The sequence below is a fragment of the Echinops telfairi genome, unplaced genomic scaffold, assembly GCF_000313985.2.
Source record: "Echinops telfairi isolate 266 unplaced genomic scaffold, ASM31398v2 ScPeMD7_7424;HRSCAF=8462, whole genome shotgun sequence".
NCBI lineage: Eukaryota > Metazoa > Chordata > Mammalia > Afrosoricida > Tenrecidae > Echinops > Echinops telfairi.
Window position 1 is genome coordinate 46,378,762 of NW_022111324.1, and position 20,184 is coordinate 46,398,945.

Consider the following 20,184-nt stretch of genomic DNA (forward strand, 5'->3'; position numbering starts at 1 on the left):
CCCGAGTCAGAGCGCTCGCAGCAGCAGTGGGTGCCTGGGCCCTGGGGTTCGACTGCATCGCCAACACTGCCCCAAGCACCATCCAGCCTGCAAACGCCGTCTTTCCCTCTGAGGCAGAGGGATGTGTAAAGAGGAGCAGGCAGCCCTGTGTTACGGCGTGGATGGCAGGAGTCGGTCACAGGCTCCAACACAGGGACCCTGCGAGAGGAGTCATGATGTCTGGCCACGGAGAGTGGCCAGTGGTAGTGGGGAGAGGGGGCTCCATCGCTGGGGGAAGGAGGAGGCATCTCTTCCTGCGGACTGCCCAGTGCGGCAGGCCTGGGCTGCGGCTGAGCGCTGTGTCCCAGTGGTGCTGCCCCGAGGCTCTGTGCTCTCCTGGACCAGGAGATAGATGGCTCGGGTTGCCGTGCTCCGGAGCTCAGCCAGGAAGTGACCTCGCGTGGCCGGGGAGGTTCTTGGAGGAGGAACGGCTTGGCTGTGGCCGCTGAAAGGTGACCGGGCGTCACAGAGCAGGGCAGCCCCTGCCATGGGAGTGATAGGAGGATGGAGGGAGCCCTGGAGCAGGCCTCCGGGGGGCGGGGAGGCAGGGAGACCCTGGCCTGAGACGACAGAGGGAAGATGAAGGGAAACCGTAGACGATTGAGGAGCCCTGGTGGCTTAGTGGGTTAACTATCCTCCCAGCCCTTGGTGGGAGGGATGAGTCAGTCTGTCTGCTCCTGTCAAGTTGTCCAGTCCTACTGACCCTCCAGAGGGTTTCTGGCGGCGGGCCTGGTGTTTAGTCTTCATGTGAAATCAGGCCCAACAGTATTTTCGGTGCTGGCCTGGGAGGGCCTAGAATGCCCTTGGAGATGTCCTTGAAGAGCCCATGGAGTGTCATGTTGCAGAGAGGCCCCCAGCACAGTGGGCACTGGGCTCTCAGTCAACTTGAGCTGGCGGACCAGGAAGGGCCTGTCTGAAGCTATCGGGGCTGGCCCCTCACCTCCATCTTCCTTGGCTCCCCACATTCTCCTAGCCTGGGCTTAGCCCTCTTGCACAAAATTCTCCAGCCTTGGACAAAATTCTCCTCTTGCACAAAATTCTCTCCCCGGAGCATGGCCCCCCGGGTTGGCTTCTGGTGGGGGAGGGGACACACAGACATCAATATAGTCTAGACTCTGCTCACCCCTGTCCCAGGAGCGAAGCCGTGGCCACTGTTCCCATGGAAACCCTCCTGTCTGTGCTGAGCAGAGAGGGCAGGGCGCTGGAGCCCCGCTCTGAGGAGGTGCAGGCCTCCACTGAAGGAGGGGACCCCCATGGTGGAGGGGGAGAGTGGGGGGGGGGAGATGCCCACTGTGGTGGGGACTGGGAACACTGGCCAGGACACCTTGAGGGCCAGGCCCCACCATTTGTTCTTAGAAGGAGGAAGACACAGTGCTGACTGAGCAGGACCCGGGCACAGGCAGCTGCCCCCCTGTCCCACCTTCTGGACCAGGGTGTCCCCTCTGCGTCCTCGGGCTTATTAAAGATAGATGACCCCAGGGAGGGGGGCCAAGGGTCACCAGCTGCTGGAGCTCTTTCCCAGGGATGGGCTAAGATCATTTACAGACCCTGCACCCCCCCACCCCCCCAGTGCTAGCTCTGGAGGCAGGAGAGGAGCTGGGGGGGCGGGGGCAGACAGCAGCTGGCCCCAAGGAGCTGAGAGCCCGAGAGCCACCAGTGGCCGGGTGGACGGGCACTCCTAGGCTAGTTCTTCATTGAGATTCTGCGCAGGACAACACATGGACGGGCCATGGGGTGGACTTCAAGCATCTGGGATCCTTGGGCTGGGAGGCATGGATGGCCTTGCTTCCTGAGGAGAGGGGTGGGTGAGGTGGCCTGCCAGAGGGGCCCATGTGTTTCCAAGAATGGAGGTTGGCCAGTCACTGAGTGCTCATTGTCCTCATCCACTGGCCCCCGGGGCTCCTTCCTCTGTTGGAACGAAGCCTCAACGGGCACCCTCCAAGAGCACCAGCCACCGTTGGCCCCTCCTAGGTCCTCACCCATTGCATCTTGATCCCAAACCTCCTTGTGATTTAAAACACATCCATTACCTTCGACGGAGTCTGCCTCATAGTGGCCCTGTAGGACAAAGTAGAACTGTCCCTGTGGGTTTCTGAGACTGTAACTCTTTATGGGAGTAGAAAGCCTCATCTTTCTCTCAAAGAACACCTGCTGGTTTCGAACTGCTGACCTTGCAGTTAGCAGCTCAACATGCAACCCACTACACCACCAGGATTGCTTGGATAGAGGCTTGAAGCTCTCCTGAGAAGCCTGTATCCTGCCCCCATCAGCCACTGGCTCACTGGTACAGAACAGGAGCCCTGGAGTAGGAGTTGGGGAGGTGGGGTGGGGGTGGGGGGCTCCTGGAGAAGAATGCTGAGCACACAAGCCCCCGCTCCCTCCCCTTCTCACTGGTCTCCATGTGTCCTCCCCCCATTCTCAGGAGAGCAGGACTGGGTGGCTTCTTTTTCTCACAAGGAGAAACTGAGGCTCGGAGAGGCGGGGCAGACTGCTGCCAGTTTGCCAGATGGTGCTGGGGTCTCCGTGTCCAGCCTGGTGCTCAAGCTCAGAAGGCATTTGCCTTCCAGCTGGGTGGGGGTCCCCAAGGCTTCTGCAATGAGACACCAGCTAGTGGGGGCTGGCGGGGGTCGGGGCGTGGCGAGGCGGAGCCTGCGGGCTTCACATGTGCCGCTCAGAGGGAGAGGGCGAGCCTGGGAACGTCAGAGGAGGTGCAGCCCAGCGTTTGGCGGCAGCCCGTTCCCAGGCTCCCCGCTCTGGAATTGGACGGAAGAGGAGAATTCCGGCTGATCTGATTAGGCAGCCAAGTGCAGCCATGGGTGTGGGCCAGCCGGCCACCCAACCTGCCTGCCAGACACTCGAGGAACATTCTTCAGTGACCAGGCCAGAAGCTCTGCAGGTTCCAGAGCGGGGACAGACCCGGTGGGAGAAGGCGCTACCTGGAGGAAGTGTTGGCAGGAGAGGTGACTGCCACGAGGCCGTCAGCCGCTGCAGGCACTCACGCCAGCAATCCTGTCTCTTGTTCATTTCAGGGAGGGGACGATGAGCCTCGCCCTGTCACCTGTGGGGCCTCTGTTGTCCCTTCATAGTTTCTTTTGGGAAAAGCACCGACTTCGGAGTTCGGTTCCTGCTATCCCACTTCCAGGAGCTGTGTGACCTCAGGGGGTGCGATGACCTGTCGGAGCCAATCTGTAAAAGTGTGGCGTCGTGGTTACGTTGGGCTGCGATCCGCATGGTCAGCAGTTCAAAACCACGAGCCACTCTATGGTAGAGAGATGAGGCTTTCTACTCCCGCAAAGATTTATTGTCTTGGAAATCACACGGGCAGTTCTACCCTGTGCTTTCGGGTGTAGGAGTCGGTGTCCACTCAGTGGCAGTGAGTTCGATGTAATTCCTGGGGGTGGTTGTTTTAAAAGGACAGGGCGTGTATTGGTGTCCAGCTCCAGGCTCAGCACCTAGAACACCTTCAGTCAATCCATCTTCTTTCTTTCCCGTCTCTTCCCAGGGGATGCTATCTGCTCTGCAGAGTCCCTTCAGCAACGCTCAGAGCCCTGGGTGGTGCATGTGGTTAGTGGGCCTAACTGCTAACTCAGTGGTCAGCAAGTCAAGTCTGCTTGGAGGTACCTTGGAAGAAATGCCTGGCTGTCTACTCCCGACTAACCGGACACTGAGAACCCTAAGGAGTAGCATTCTGCTGCGTCCCAGGGGTCTGCTCCTAGGGCCACCATGAGTCAGCATCACCTGGTTTTTAACAATCCTTTATTTTCACGGTAGCTTTGTCTTCTTGATTGGAAGTCTGCCTTAAAGCTAACTGAGTGGGCAGCGGGACCGTGCTGGAGGTGGAAAGGTGGTGTTGGTGGCAGATGGGCTGAGCCCCAGGGCCCCCAATGGTCGGTAGCAGCGGGTCAAGAGGATTGGTGACACAGGGGGCTTTTCCAGAAACTTGAACCCCCAGAGAGGCCACCAGGCAGGACAAGAACAGCTCTTCGATGTGGGAGCAGATGCAGGCTGAGCTAGCCTGTAGGAAGCTGGGGGGGAGGTGGGCAACCCTGCATCCCCGCACCCTGCCCCAGCCTTCTCCCCCAGAGCGCTCCTAAAAGCCTGGACTCCACCCACTGCCCCTCAGATCAGCAGTCCGGGCCCTGTTGCTCCGGCCAGCCTGTCCCCTTGCTGCTAAAGGACCCGCAGGACTCGTGCAGCCCAGACTTTGAAACGGTGTGGTCGCATACATCTAACATGGAAGCTGCCATTTTTATCACTTTTAAGTTTAATCACGGTTAAGTGGACACAGATTATACTCATGATTTTATTTCCAACATGGTCTTGCTGCAGAGTGCTAACCACCTGTCGTCCTGCCCCAGTCCCCAGTCCCCGCTACTAGCCTCTGGACTCTGTGCACCTGCCTCTTGTAGAGATTACATGGAAACGAGCTGACACCGTGCCTGGCTTTACCCAGAGTAGTGTTTCTTGCTCCGTCTCTCTGTGCTCCGCGCTAGCCCAGGGCATGTATGAACCACGTGTCTGCACCCATTCATCTGTTGGTGGACACTCGGGTGGTTTCCACCTGCAGTGACCATGGGTCTGGAAGTACAGACGACTCGGGTGTTTTTGAAAGCAGTGTTGACGTGTTGTTGTGGCTTGGTGCTGGGCTCCCAGCGGGCTGGGTGGGCCATGGCCTGGGTACCCCTAGGCCCTCCGGTTAGCAGTGATGGTGGGATGCCACCTGCAGGGTCTGGAGTGACTCGGTGCTTCAAAGGCAGCGAGGGTCTGTCCACGTGGTTTGTCCCCTTGCTGAAGTGCAGCCACTTCCAGGGGAGCCAGGTGGGAGGTGGGTCTACCCCAGAGAAGGTGGGGAAGGTCAGTGAGGGGCTGCGGCTGGGGAGCTGACCTGGGAGTGTATAGGGTGATGAGGGCCAGGCCTGTCCCCATCCAGGGGCGGCATCTACAGGGACATTGCCTCTTGCCACATGGTCACTAACGGGCTGGGAAAGGCATTGATCTCAGGGACCTGCGAGCAGGGATGTCTGAGGGCCTGCTGGACACAAGGCTGAGCGTGGGCGATATGGGTGGAGCTAAAAAACAAAAGCACCCAGAGCTAAAATTGTAGCCTGTGGCAAAGCTCTGTCTGACCCACTCTGGGTGTCAGTGTTAGGGCCTGGGACCCTCAAGAGGGACCTGTCTGTAAAGCGGCGATGCCGGGCATGGAAGTACAAGGCTTGTGCTTGTAGAGAAAGCGTGCGCGCGCGCGGTGAGCCCAAGCAGTGCTGTCCAGCAGACCTTTCTGAGCCAGTGCACAGGTTGTACATCCGCGAGACAGCAGACTCGGGAATGGCCGTCACCGCCGCCCCCATCAGTGACTCCAACTCACCTGACCCCACATGGGCTCCCAGGACCGGACATGCCAGCGGAGCGGACAGCCTCATCTGTGTGTGTGTGTGTGTGTGTGTGTGTGTGTGTGTGTGTAAGAACTTTATATCCAAGAGCAATTGTATCTTCAGAAACAGCCCAGCCCAGTACAGATCAAGTCCATATGTCCAATACTAGTTTATAAATTCCTCTTTAAACGCATGCAGCCATGCAATAATGCTGAATGCGGGAAGACCTCAGGGCAGTGGGTGGAAAGTCTCATGGATCTAGCGGTGGCGGCAGCATCTCAGAGCTGGTGTGTGTCTCCATGTTGGCCTCATCTTTCTGAGGAGCCGATGCCTGATCCGCAGCACCACCAGGGTCCTTAGAGCCAATGCCACCAAAGGTCTGAATTTTTCAGCCTCCTGTGACTGTAACTCATTTGCTTGTGAGAGGACAGGCCAGTCTAAACTAGGTGGCTGGAACGTCAACAGACAGCAAGTGCTGACAAGGGTGCGGAGATGCTGGAGCCACCCTCTGCCCATTGCTGATGAGCATTCAGAGCGGCAACGCCATCTCCTCGGGGAAGTAGCGGGGCGGTCGCTAAAATGTTAACCAGAGAGTCACCAGGTGACGGGGCAGTGCCACTGCTAGCATAGACCCACGAGAGACAAAAATACACCCCCAAGTAAACATGGGCGCAGGTGTGTTCACTGAGGTTTTATTGGGCTATTCAGCATAGCCGAAAGGCAGACCCTCAAAGATCTGGCTGACCGATGAATGAGTAGTGCTAAGCACAACACCCACACAGTGGGATGGCACAGCGTTCAGCAGGAGTGCGACGCTGAGACAGGCCACGGCCTGAGTGGAAGAAGCTGTCCATCCCGAGAAGGCAACCCCTCCCAGGCAGACAGTGGATGGGCAGATGCCCCGTGTTCGGGAGAGGGGATAGTCGGAAGTGACCATGAATAGCTTTGGGGCTTGGTATCTGGGTGTGGTGAGAATGGTCTGGAATTGGATGGTGGCGATAATTGCATACGAACGGCCACTTAGCCCACCACAATCCGCGTGTCCACTCACTCTGTGCCACGTCCCACAGAGTTGTGTCTCCGGACTTTGAGTTTCCCACTGTAAAATGGGCACAATCACTGGACTAGCTCAGTGGGTTGTCCTGGGGCTCGGATGGATGCTCTGCAGAGTGGTGCCGGGCAGACCCTGTAGAATACTCTTATTACGAATACTACTAATATGGCTAGTTCCACGAGCAGACGTTTCCCCCAGGGCCTCTTCCAATTGCCACCCACACCTGGGCCCAGCGCCCTCCACTCCCCTATCCCTCCCAGTGCCTACAGATGGTTCTCCCTGCTGTGTGTATTGTTGCTATAACAACCACTGGCAGCAGCCCGACTCCATTGGAACAGGGATCACAGGGAGGGTCTGAGCAGCCGACTGATGGAAAACATCTCCATTTAACCCTCTCTCAGGCCAGGAGATGGGATACGTTGTTGGGTTTCCTAGACATAGGCCCCTAAAACCAAGCCCACTGCCGACAAGCCCTTTCTGCCTCCCAGCAAACCTTTAGCACAGAGTCAAGCTGCCCTGTGGGTGACACAGGCTGCCGCGTCTTTGTCCCGCAGAGCAGCCATCGGGTTCAAACTGTTGACCCTTAGATTAGTAGCTGAGCACTTAACCGCTGCACCTCCAGGGTTCCTTCTCAGATGTAGGCAGGTCACCCGTGTTCCAAGCTGTACCTTAGAGGCTAAAGGACTAAAAGGGTCCAGAATCCGTCCTGATCCTGTAAGCTAACATCCAGAGGGACATAGGGCCGGGTGGGGGAGCAAGACGATGCTTCCTACTCCTGTCAGGAGTTAATCTCAGAAACCCACAAGGGCAGTTCTACCCTGTCCTTGGGGTTGTGGTGAGGCTCCATCACCTTGGTGACAGTGAGTGAGTGAGTGTCTCTTTGCAGGGAAGACTGGAGGGGCACATTGTTAACCCTTGCCCGCAGGGGCCCGAGCCAGCCCTGGCTCCTGGTCCCCCTCAGAGGAACTTGAGGCTAGAGGGTAAGGCCTGGCGGTGCTCTGGAGAGGCCGTGCACTGTCCCCAAGTTCTAGTCCAGAAGCTGGACCTAGGTTGGTCACAATGTGGAGCTGTCCCGTACCAAAGCTAGCCTTGACACAGCCAGCCCTTGGGCCAGGCTGATGGGCTGGTGGGTGGGAGGGGAAGTGACTCCTCCCACCAGGCCAGCTTTTTCCTCTCAAACTTTGCAGTGGGCAGAGCCAGAGACACTGCCAGAGTGTGGGCTTGAACCCGATCCTCACAGCAGCACAGCGCTGCTCTCTCCCGCCAGGCCCAGGAGGGTGGCCGAGTTGAACTCCAGGGTCAAGAGCCCTCCTTCTGGGAAGCCTGACCCTGCTCTGTCTCCCCAGAGACCGTGCAGACACCCTGTACAAAAGGGAGTAAGGAAAACCCCTGCAGTCGAGAACCCCAGGTCCAAATCCTGGCCACCCCGTGCGTATCAGAGAACTGTGGTCCATGGGGCCTTCTCCCGGGGCCGGGTTTTCACCATCAGATCACCAAGCCTCTCCTCTCAGGAGCCCTGGTGATGTAGTGGTTACTCACTCACTGGGCTGCTCACCACCAGGTCAGCAGTTTGAAACCACCAGCCGCTCCAAGGGAGAAAGACAAGGCTTTTAAAAAACGCCTGTCAAGAGCTCCTGTCTGGGGAACCCACAGGGGCAGTCCTGCCCTGTCCTATAAGATCTCTGAGTTGGAATCCACTGGACAGCAGTGAGTTTGGTCCTGTTTTCCTCCCAGCTCCCTCTGGGCAGACGGGTGCCTTGGATGGAGGACTGCATCATTTGTGCCACCCTGGGACTCCCCAGGCTCGGCACTGAGGTTGCCCGTGACAGTGTGCAGCGCCTGGGAGGAAAGAGACCGAGCAAATGCAGAGAGAAGCCAGTCCTCCGGGTGGTGGCTCCAGGCGTGGAACACGGAGACAGACAGCTGCGTCTTTGCAGCACTGCGGCATCCGCCGGCCACAGGCGCCGGGGGGCAGCAGCGCCCCCTTGCGGCCCATCTCAGCAGCAAGCCCCAGAGACCCCGCAGGGTGGGAAGCAGGCTGGGAGGATGGATGGGAAGACAGAGGCAGCACCTCTTCTCTGAAGTTTGGGCTGTAGCTCTTTGCAGGAGTAGGAAGTCTCCTCTTGCTCTCGAGAAGCACCTGGTGGATTCAAACGTCTGACCTTGTGGTTAGCAGCCCCACCCAACCCACTGCGCCATCAGCCCCCCACCCCCACCCCAAAACAGCCCAGTGTTGGGAAGTTGAGCCTGGTTTGTTTGGGGGTGCCCTGTTCGGCTGGATTTCTCACCGTTTAGACGTGAAGGAGGCAGATTCCTGAGCCACATTGCCTAACCTGATGAATCTACCGGTCTCTGAGAGGCAGTCCCTAGCATCTACTTTCTAACTCATTTCTGGGGCACAGGGCACTCAGATCCACCTCGGCCAACCACAGAGCTATAGGAAGAGGTCACCAAAGCTGGTTAGGTGTCCTTTATGAGCCCTACCCTCTCTATTTTCTCTTTAGAGCAGTGGTTCTCAACCTTCTTAATGCCGCAACCTTTTAATACAGTTCCTCATGTGGTGGTGACCCCCCCGCCCCCAACCATAACATTAGTTTTGTTGCTACTTCTTCACTTCATTTTGCTACTGGTATAAATCAGATGACCCCTGTGAAAGGGTCTTTCAACCCCCAAAGTGGTCGCAACCCACATGTTGAGAACCACTGCTTTAGAGAAAGGGAGGCTCAGGGAAGGGATGTAGTTTATCCAAGCTCTCAGAGAATTAGAAAACAAAGCAAAGCTCCCTCTCCTCCAGGCTCATGCTTCTGCCCAACCCTGGCAGTGAGAGAGTGGAGGTAAAGACCCTTGATTTGGGCAAAAGCCGGGGTGACGCTGGGTGTACAGCCAGCCATGCCTGGCAGTTCCACGATAGGAGTTTTCGGTGACCATGCATACTTCTCTCTCTGGCCGTAGATCTGCTTCTGTTTTTGACTTTTTTGTCCCCTGCCTCACACACATGCTTGACAGACACATTAAGACACGGAGATTAAGAGAGGTGGGGCTTTCCACGATTGAGTCGGGGGCTCCTCATCATTGTTTAGTCCTGGCTCTTGTAGGTTTGGGCCCCCAGCTGCTTCAAACATTCGTCAGGCCCCCAAATGCTTGCCTTCCCCCACCCCCTAGGTCCACCCAATCAGGAGCTGAGGGTTTTCTGGGCCCTCCAAGGCAAGAATGGAGACCCTCCCTGCTCCTGTAGGAAACTTCCATTTGCCACAGCTGCAGGGCTCAGTAACAACCACTGCTGACAATATTGTGACTTAAGTTGGGAACGAAGGAAATGACAAGATTAGTCATGGCGTAAATAGTCCCCTGAGTGAACATTCCGTGCAAGTGAAGTGTCTGTACCTCCTCCTCTCCCTCCCTCATGCTCTCTAGGGCCTCATCAGGTAGTTGGGAGAGGGGTGGGGCAGGGAAGCCACTGTAAGGACACACTACTGCATCATCAGCTTGAGGGCAGAGGACTTTGACCTTGGGTCCAGTGTCCCCTGTCCGTTTTCAGCACCTGCTCCCAGCCGATCCGCAGAACTGAGCATTGACATACTTCAAGGCAAGTCGGGCCTGGGGAGGCCCTAGGCTGCCAGAAGTTCCAGACCATCCAGCACAGCCTCTGAGCAGGGGCCAGAGACCTGGGGTGTCTCATAAAGCCATGGGGGGGCGCTGCTGTGGGCCTGCATATGCTCCAGCTGGTGGGTGGGGGGCCAGGAATCAGAGGGCCTTATGCATGCTCTGGAGTGAGGGGGTCCTGGAGACGCAGTGGTTAACTCTCACCTGAACATTGGCGGTTCAAACCCACCTGGGCTCCATGGGAGGACCCCATAATCTGCTGCTGTAAAGGTTACAGCCAAGGAAACCCTGGTGGAGGGAGCGGGGAAGGGGGGAGTTTGCACTGTGTCACATGGGATCACTCTTCATCTGAATCGATCCGACAACAGCGGCTTGCATCTGAGCGCAGGAGGGGCTACGGAAAAATAAAGATTCCGATTCTCCGACACATTTGTTCATCAGAAACCCTGGCACCCGATTCCCCATAAAAAGTTCAGGCAGGCAGCGAACAGACATCGAGCATGACTGGTCATGTTGCATTAAAACCTGCTCCCAAGGGTCTTTCGTGGTGGTGACTGTAGGAGATACATACTGTTTGCAGAAGGGACCTGCCGGCTGCAGCTGGCAATCCTCCTATGAGAAAGAAGCGTGTTTGCAGCGGCATTTATCAGAGTGGCATCGGGCCTGTGGCTCGTCAAGGCCCCAAGTGGGACAGATGTCAGAACTTGGAGAAACCCTGGGCCTCAGATGTGGCATTGGACAGGATCTGGAGAGATTTGGGTTCTGTGGGAGCTGTGGAGAGAGAGAGAGTATGTGTGTTGCTTAATTCTCCTTTCTGGGTCATTGAGTCTAGCCTAGATTTCTAAGGGACTCTGAAACTACCCAGAAGTTGGGTACACCTCATCGGTGACCGGCTTAGGGACCTATCTCCGTTTGTCTCAGCCCTGGCTGCTTACGTGGAGAGAGGAGGCTGGGATCTCCAGTGGTCAGAGGAGCCTGTGGCCAGGAGTCACACCTGCCCCACCAGCGACAGCCCTCTAGGCGTCAGTGACCCCAATCTACAGACGGCAGGTAATCCTTTCAGACTTGAAACTGGACTTCCTCTCGGCTCATTGCTCTCCCCCCTAACCTGGCCGCTCCCAGACCAAGCCCACCCCAAAGGCAGGCACCCACCCTGTCCTCCGTGGGCTCTCGCCTGGGCTGAACTGGGCTTGGCAGCACTGGTGGTGGAGGTAATTAAGATTTCAACAGGCACGTCATGCAGTTTACTTAATTGTCAGCCGATAATTAACTTTCTTCCAACTTGGGGGAAATTTGGCTGCTGAGTAACACACACACACACACACACACACACACACACACACCACACACACACACACACACACACCCCACACACACACACACACACACCACCCCCACACCACCCCCAATCCCTCCTGCCTGTACTTTCCAAGAGCTGCTGGAGCTTTTAGCCCTCAGTTGGGGGAGAGGAGTCTTCAAACACCACTTGGCCACTGGATGCCAGGTGGAGGGCTAGAGCCAGTCCCAGGCATGTCTCTTGGCCGAGACTGGCTCTGAGGGAGAAGGGGCTTTTGTGACCCCTTCACCAGACCCCCCTCCAGGTCTGAGGACCTCAGACAGAGGAGGGGATAGGGCCAGCCAGCTGTGCCCTAGGGGATGCACACCACCCACCAGCAGAGGCAGAGAGGCAGGGAACGAGACCAGCCCTGTCTGCGCGTGCACCCTTCTGGCCTGCCCCCTGGAGCTGGCTGCCACGGACGCTCACAGAGCACTTCCTGTATGGAACGCCGGCCTCCTGCGAAGCCCGAGTCCCTGCCGCCTCGTGGGGACCCTGAAGGGCAGCGGCCAGGTGCTCCCTCCGTAGGATGCTCCCGGCAGTGCATCTGTCTCGGTGGGAGCAGATGGCCTCAGCTTTCTCTGGCAAAGTGCCTGGGGGCAATGCTTGGCCGTGGTGCTGCCAGGGCCTCATCATACTGTGCAGTTAGCTCTCTCGTCCCCACACTTGTTGTTTGAACCGTTGCTGTGGACGCCGGCTCGCGGCCCAGCAGACCTGTGCTCCCGGCTTCCTCAGGCTGATGTCTTCTCGGAGGGGCTCCCCAGGTGTTTCTTGGAGTCCACCTGTGGGTGCACCTGCCCCTCCAACCTTTAGGCTCAAAGCTGAGCTCGTGGAACCGCCATCACCCGGGGACTCCACCCCCACAGTCCAGGGGGGAAATTGCGGCAAGTGGAGACAGGACAGGTTCACAGCTCAACACTCGGGAGAGGCAGTGAGCACAAGGCGCTGCAGTGCTGGGTCAGTGGCGCACAGCTTGATGCTCCTGGGGACCAGTCTCCCCGGTCCAACTTCAGGACCCATAGAAAGATCTGTTTCTCATCATCCTCTCAGGGCCTTGTGGGCCCTTCTCCACCCCAGATCGGGGTTGGGGGGGGTCCCTCTGTGCAGATGTTGGTGTGCTTACAGTGCCAGGGTGTTCACACGCTGCCGGCACGGCCAGTTTGTGTGTGTGTGTGTGTACACACCGGACGGTTCGAGTGGGAAGAACAACTTTGGAGTGAAACAGGCCTGGGTAGATGATGGCTGCTTGCCATGACAGACCGTGGAAGGGGCCTGGCATGGAGCCTGTGCAGGGTGAGCATTCCGCACCCGAGTCCCTTGCGCTGGCACGCGTGCACATGTATGTCGGGCATGTTGCATCGCCTACCCTTAGCCTCGAGGCTCTTGACGTGACCAATGTGCTCTGTGGTTTTTGCGTGCATGGAAGGAGTTCCCACATAGGCAGGCTGTGTCCTGTGCCAGAGAACCCAGGCCAGGGAAGAGGTGAGGTAGGGCTGCCTATGGTGCCCTGCTGCCCACAGCGTGGTCACCAGAAGGTCTTTTGTATAGGTCGTCTTCATGTGGGTGAGCCCCCAGTGTAAGGATTTGCCCTCCTCACTGCCATTGAGTGAATTCTGTAAGTGCGTCACCCACTTAATGCCACCAGGGCTCCTGAGATAGGCCACGGAGGTCGTGATGTGTCCAGTTGTCCCCCAGCCAAGGCAAAGTGCCTGCGGCCACTTGAGCACTGGCAGCCCTCTCTTTGTGTCCATGTCGGTCCCCATGCCCCTGGGCTTCAGGCTGACCCCCTTCCTGTGTGTGACCCAGGAATGTGGAGCCCCAGAAGCACCCCTCACCCCCTACCCCCTCCCAGCACCACCCTGAGCTGAGCCTTTGAGAAGCAGGGTGGCATGCCCAGCATGGCCACCAGGGGACACTGCTGGGACACAAGGGCGCTTCAGAGGGTCATCCCTGTGAGACCAGATCCCTGGGTGGGGGTGGGGGGGGCGGTGATCCCAGCCGCTTCCTCCATGTGCTGCAAGCCTGTCTATGGATAGGCTGCCCGGGGCTGCCGTTCCGCTGACATCTCTGCCGTCCTCACCCAGCTGCTGTGCCCCAAGACTGCAGCCCCAGCCTGTGCAGGGAGGCCAGTGGGTGGCTGCAGGAGTCTCAGGGCTGAGCTGGTGTGTTCAAGGGAGAGGTGTGGCAGCCTGGTTCGTGCAGTGGGACATGGTATGGGTCCTTGTCCCTGTCAATGCTACAGTTCTCTCTGGTCCTAGAGCATCAGGGAACACCGAGTGGCCCTGTTAAAATAGGCTGGCTCCTGTGTGGCCTAAACTTGGTCCCTTTAACGTCATCCGCCCACTCCAGAGCCTCCCGCACCTTGCACCGACCATCTCTATGTTTGGTGCTGTTGGTACAGAGAGCGTCCTATTGGGAGAAACGTAGTTCCTTCCTGAGCTCTGACCTGGCTGTGTGGTAGGAACGTGGCCACGGGTGATGTGCTTGGCCTCTTTGAGACTCAGTTTTCCCATCTATAACCGGGGACAGTAGCACAGACTTCCCAGAAATGCCATGAGGCCAGAAGTTGGTGAGGGCTGGGCTCCGGGCATACACACAGGCTCTGCGGGCCTGCCCCGCCCTGGGAGATGAGTGTGTGTGCCTTTTCCTTCTTCTCTGCCGCACCCCATAGAAAGCACTTCCCACATGTTATGAATGTGCCCAGAAACCCGTCTCTTGGCACCAGCCCCACTACACCCGATGTAGCACCTTAGGCCAAAGCTTTAAAATACAGATAGACTTTCTGACCCTGCCTGTGTCCCACGCCAAGCCATCGGTTAGAGCCACAGGGCAGTTTGGCACGGTGGCACGTGCCAGGGTAAATAGGCATTGCCAGCCATGGGAGAGAAGCCAGGGCTGGCCGCCGAACGTCGGCTGCTGACAAGGAATCCCTCCTTTTCCTGGTTGCCCAAACATGAACACCTGCTGTGGACCCTGCAGATTCCCTCCCCTACCTACCTTCTGCAGCCCCCTGGGGCAGGGAAGTGGGGGCAGCCAGGTCAGGGTGAGGTGTTGTTTCCAAAAAGGTGCCCAGGGAGGTTCTGGAGGGTGGTGCTGCCTGGCTCCCTGCCCGCCCCTCCCAGCCTTCCCTTGGCCAAAGACGGTCAAGGCAACTGTCTACCAGCTGGGACTGTGTCTTGGAAAGAAAATGCCTCTTGAAGGGGTTCAGAGATGTTCCCTTTGGCAGCTCAGAGAATGTATCAGTCCTGCTGAGAGTCGCCAGTTGTTACACATCTACAGTTATACTGGACGGGGTCTCAGCAGGGGGCAGCTCCTCCCGGGCTGAGAAGCCTTACCTGGGGTCTCAGCCATGGAAGCGGGGCTCAAGGGCCTGGGAACAAAAGTCTATGGCTTGGGTCCCTCCCTGGGCCGGGGCTTCAGGGGACTCCCCAGTATGCATCGAGGACTTCTGGGAGGACCTGTGTGACTGGCCATCCCTGGGGTCAGCCCTCATGACTCATGCGGCCTGTCCTTGCTCTCTCAGACCCCGAGTCCCAGAGGAAGAGGACTGTGCAGAATGTCCTGGATCTCCGACAGAACCTGGAGGAGACCATGTCCAGCCTTCGAGGCTCCCAGGTGACTCACAGGTGAGTCGTGTCTCTCCCCCCCTGCCCACCCCTCCTCTCCACCCCTCCACAGAGCCAGCTGGGCAGCCTGGCCCAAGGAGCCACCCTTGCAGGGAGCGGAGAATTGAAACCAAAGTAGCTCAATGTGATCTTGCCGCCTTGGGCCGGAGGCTTCGCACACAGTGCGTGTAGGGGGTAGGAAGCGGAAGCCGTCAAGCAACCCGACATCTGGCCCTGGGTGCTCACGTCTCCTCATCTGTCAGAGGGTGTTTACCGGTCTCTGCTGGTCTCAGATTTCAGCACCTAGCACCGGTTCACTCCCATTAGACACCCACGAGTGGGCACAATAGCACCCATACCAGGCCCCCCAGATTCTGTGCTCTGGGTGTGCCCTCACTCACCCCTTGCAGATACCTCAGCCTTCCAGCTGCCTGGGGCACTCCCCCCTCCCGCACCCCTCCCCACCGGAGTCCTGGCCACAGCCTCTGTCGTGACTCAGAGTTCCCACCCCCCAACCCCCTCCTCGGCTGCCCAGATGAGCTCATGCTGTCAGCTCCAAGGGGGGACAGGGCTGGGCGCCACTCTGGGTACATTGGGAAATCACAGGGGGCGTGGAGCAGCAAGGCTGGGGGAAAGACAGGCAAGCTCCCCATTTGGACTAGAGCAGGGTTCCTCCCCATCTCCTGGGGTTGGGAAGTTGAGAGCCAAGTTGGGACACGGGGCAGTGTGGGGATTAGGGCGTTTCTTAGCCCAAGCAGTTACCCGACAAACTCTCTCCCGCCGGGCCTCCATCTGTGGTAGGGTTGTGGGGGGCTGTGAGGTAGGACTGGACGAAGCCTCCAGGAGCTTCCACTCACACGGACTTAGTTCTGCCCACTGTGCCTCCCTGCCCACAGCCCACCCCCCACCTTGGACGCCCAGCCCTTTGCTCTTGGCTTTTCAATGGGGACCGGGGGAGTCGAAGCCCCGGCTCTCCGGGGATGCCTCTGTTCCAGCCAGCAGGACCCTGACTCTAGAAAGGAAGGTGACTGAGGAGGTCTGAGGAAAAGTGGGCGGTGGTGGAGCGGCAGGAAGCCCCACTGCATCTGTCCACACCCACCCCTGCCCGGCAGCCCCCAGCAGTCACCCAGGGCGGGGGGCAGGAGCCCCATGATGAGATCCTGAAGTTCCTCCTTCCTGCCTAAGGGACGTTGTTGGTCCACACTCAGCACCGAGTTACCTGCCAGCCCCATGCCGAAGCAGCCAGAAAGTGCTGGGCTGCTGAGAGTCACACCCCAGGTGACGTACCCACAGGCCGGTGGCAGCAGTCCCGCCTCCCATGGGCAGCAGGGCAGGGTGACCCAGGTGGGGCGTCTGCTGGAGGTGCAGCCGGGCGTTTGGTGTACAGTTGACTGGGTCTGGGTCTGGGGGAGGTGAGTCTCAGGCCCCTGGCTTCGGTTTCCCTTGGTGGGAAAAGAACCAGGAGGCGGAGTGGCTTCTCCTGTTTACTGCGCACCACAGCCACTTCCTCTCTCGGCCTGTGGTTTCTATTATTCCGCTTCCACACTTGGGGAGCCAAAACAGTGCGCCCTGGCCTTTTATTGGCTCTTTGACTTTGCAAAGTACTCTCCCCCAGTCAGCTCTTCACTGAGCCTTGGGGCTGGGCAGGGTGCCTGCCTGCTTCCCACCCCTCGCCCAGTTGGAGGAGGAATGACGAGGCTGGGGAGAGGGAGTCAGTCACAGCGCAGTGTCCGGACAGATCCCGCTGTGCAGGCAGCAAGCTGAGCGCCCATGGTGACTCTGCGCCAGGACAGGGCTGGGCACCCGCCTCTCAGCAGACAGAGGCCCGACCCTGGAGGAACTGCAGCGCTGTGAGGGTGATTGACAACCGAGGCTCCACAGGCGAGCCCTAGATTCACTTCTCTTCAGAAACCTCCATTTCTGCTGGCCTGGTGCCCTCAGGAAGGGAGAAGGGGCTGGGTTGTCAGGGGCCTGAGCTAGTATTGACCCTCTGCCATGCCCCTGCCCTGGGCCCTCAGCTCTCCCCATTCCGAAAAAGGGCTTCGCCAGAAAGGGGCCCGGGTGGCAGGCTGTGGGCCAGGGCTGGCAGGTGAGAGTGGAAGTTCTGAGCTGAGTTCCTCCTCTGCCAACTCGGTGCGGGGGCTGGATGACCAGCCGCACCGCTGCTGAGTTTGGGACGCACAAGACAGTGTGGAGTCAGAGGCAGTTTAAAGCACAGAGAGCCAAGCAGAGGACAGGTATCAATAGAACCGAAGAACCTGGGCATTCCACCCCTAGCCTTCCCACGGTGGACTCTAACTTCCAGACCTGCTCTCCCGGAGGCCCCTGTCACCCCGGCAGCGTGGCCACATCATCCTCTGGTTCCTCTGGCTGCACTGTCAGCTTGTTTGCCCCAAGCACTGGCTGCACAAGCCCTATGCCTGGTGCCACCCTGCAGGGAAGCACGCCCATCGTGGGTTGGTTTGCTCCTTGCTGATTCATTCTTGAGCACTGGCTGCACCCCAGGCACTGTGCAAGGTGCCGAATCTCCACGGAGATCAAGGCAGCGGTCCTGCCAGGACCAGCCTGCCTTCAGGAGCCTTCCATTCTCTCCGAGAAGATGAGAGGCCTGGGACTACAGTGACTAGTGGCCACAGCAAGATGATGCCCAGCCCAGCATCCAGAGAAGAGCCCGCAGGGCTGTTGGGGACCCAAGGGAGAGGCAGGGCAGACCTGGGCCCAGGGAAGGAACCCTTAGGAAGGTGAGACGCAGTAGACGCTAATTGCCCTGCTGCCAGGACTCGTCCAGCTGGGGTTGGACTTCTGTAGAGATTGCCATTGTGCTAACGTAAGGTTCAAGAGCTATATGGCTCCCTCTAGATCTTCTGAGACGAAGCCCCGGTAGCACAGTGGTTAAAGTGTTCAGTTGCTAACCGAAAAGTCAGCAGTTCGACTCACCGCTGCTCTGTGGGAGAAAGAAGGGGCCATCGGCTTTGGGAAGAATGTCCACCTTGAGCACGCTGCGGGGTGGTTCGACTGCCCTCCAGGGCAGCCATGAATCGGAAGTGGCCTGAGAGCCGTGGGTTTGGGTTTTGTGGTCAGTTCTCTTGACCCACTGTCCCAAAAGGAAGCCCTGGGGCCCGAGTTCCCTGCAGACCACAGTGGAGGATTGTCTTTCTTCAAGGAAGCGAGAAATCAGGAAATGGATGTGTTTACGGAAAGAAGATGGCCTTGTACAACTCAAGTCCAGCCACAGGCTGACTTCTAGTTGGTGTTAGGTGCCACCAAGTTGGTTCCGCCTCCAAGCCGCCCTGTACCCTCCGCCAAAACGCTCCCCTGCCCTGCACCATCCTCGCAATCGATCTTCTGTCTGAGCTCACATTGCAGCCCGTGTGTCAATCCATCTTGTCGAGGGCCTTCCTCTTGACTGAGTATCGCGTCCTTCTCCAGGGACTCTCTTTGCTCAAAGTTGACGTCTCCCCATCTTTGCCTCTAAGGAGCATTCTGACTGTCCTTCTTCTAAAACCGATTTGTTTGTTCATTGCCGGCCTGTGGTGCTTTCAAAATTCATCACCAGCACCATCATTCAAACGCATCCATTCCTCTTCAGCCTTCCTTAGTCATTGTCCAACTTTCACACGCATCTGAAGTAATTGAAAACACCGTGGGCCAGGTGCACCTAAGTCCCTAACGTGACACCCTTGCTCTTCGATGCTTTAGAAGGGGCGTGTGCGGCAGATTCACCCTTCGCATTGCGTCGCTTGGTCTCTTCGCTGCTGCTTCCATGAGCATTAAGTACGGATACAAGCAAGATGAAATCATGGACAACTTCCCCCTTTTCTCTCTCTAGTCTTTCTGAGGCCAGCATGGACAGTTGGCCTAGTTGTGAGGATTGTGGTCTTCTTTTACATTGAGTTGTAATCCATACTGAAGGCTGAAAATCTTCGTCTTCACCAACAGGTGCTTCAAGTCCTCACTTGGAGCAAGAAAGAATGTTTCATCTGCATCCCGCAGGCTGCTAGTAAGCCTTCTTCCCATCTTGATTCCAAGTTCTTCTTCATAGAATCCAGCTTCTCTGTTTATTTGCTCAGTATACAGATTGAATAAGTATGATGAGAGGATACAACTTTGATTCCCACCTCTCCTGGTTTTAAACCCTTACTCTGTTAACTGCCTCTTGATCCATGTATAAATTCCTTACAAACACAATGAAGCGTCCTGGAATATCCATTCTTCTCAAGACTATCCATAGTCTGTTATGACGCACACAGTTGAATGCCTTTGTATAGTCAATAAAACACAAGTAAACATGTTTTTGGATTCTCTGCTTTCAGCCAAGATCCATCTGACATTAGCCATGATAGCCCTTGTTCCACGTCCTCTTCTGAATCCAGCCGGAACCTCTGGCAGTTCCCTGTCAATGGACTGCTGCAACTGTTGTTGAATGATCTTCAGCAGAATTTTGCTTGCATGTGATATCATGATAGTGTTCTATAATTTGCAGATTCTGTTGCATCCCCTTTCTTTGAAAGGGGTTCAAATATGGATCTCTTGCAGTCAGTTGGTGGCCATGGAGGTGTTTCCCACATTTCCTGGCATGCACAACTGAGTGCTTCCAGTGCTTCACCAGCTTGTTGGAACATTTCAGTGAGTGCTCCATCAATGCCTGGAGCCTTGTTTTTGGCTAGTGCTTTCAATGCAGCTTGAACTTCCTTCTTCAGTACTATTGGTTCTCGTTCATATGCTCCCTCCAGAAATGGTGGAATGCTGACTAGTTGTTTTTGCCACAATGACTCTGTGTATTCTTTCCTTCTTCTTTTGATGCTTCCTGCATCATTCTATATTTTGCCAATAGAATATTCCAGAATTGCTACTGGAGGCTCGAATTTTCTCTTGAGTCCTTTCATTTTTAGATAGGCTGAGCGAGTTCTTTTCTTTTTCTTTTTTTGGTATGATAAGTGGGGTTTATTTTATTTTATTTTTGTTTGTTTTTTTAATCCTTTTATTAGGGCCTCATACAACTCTTATCACAATCCGTACACACTTCAATTGTGTAATGTGCATTTGTACATTCATTGCCCTCATCATTCTCAAAACATTTCCTCCCCACTTAAGCCCCCGGCATTAGGTCCTCATTTTTCCCCTCCCTCCCCACTACCCCCTCCCTCATGAGCCCTTGATAATTTATAAATGGGT

General features: G+C 57.0%; 1 protein-coding gene across 5 annotated transcripts in view; it reads left to right on the top strand.

The window, feature by feature from the left end:
- NAV1 (neuron navigator 1) overlaps nucleotides 1–20,184 on the top strand; it is a 197,695-nt gene that overhangs the window by 72,287 nt on the left and 105,224 nt on the right. For all 5 annotated transcript variants that reach the window (XM_004699797.2, XM_045298118.1, XM_045298119.1 and 2 more), the window contains one exon: nucleotides 14,928–15,030. In XM_004699797.2, coding sequence (XP_004699854.2) covers nucleotides 14,928–15,030 — 103 coding nt within the window. The remainder of the gene's footprint in view (nucleotides 1–14,927; nucleotides 15,031–20,184) is intronic.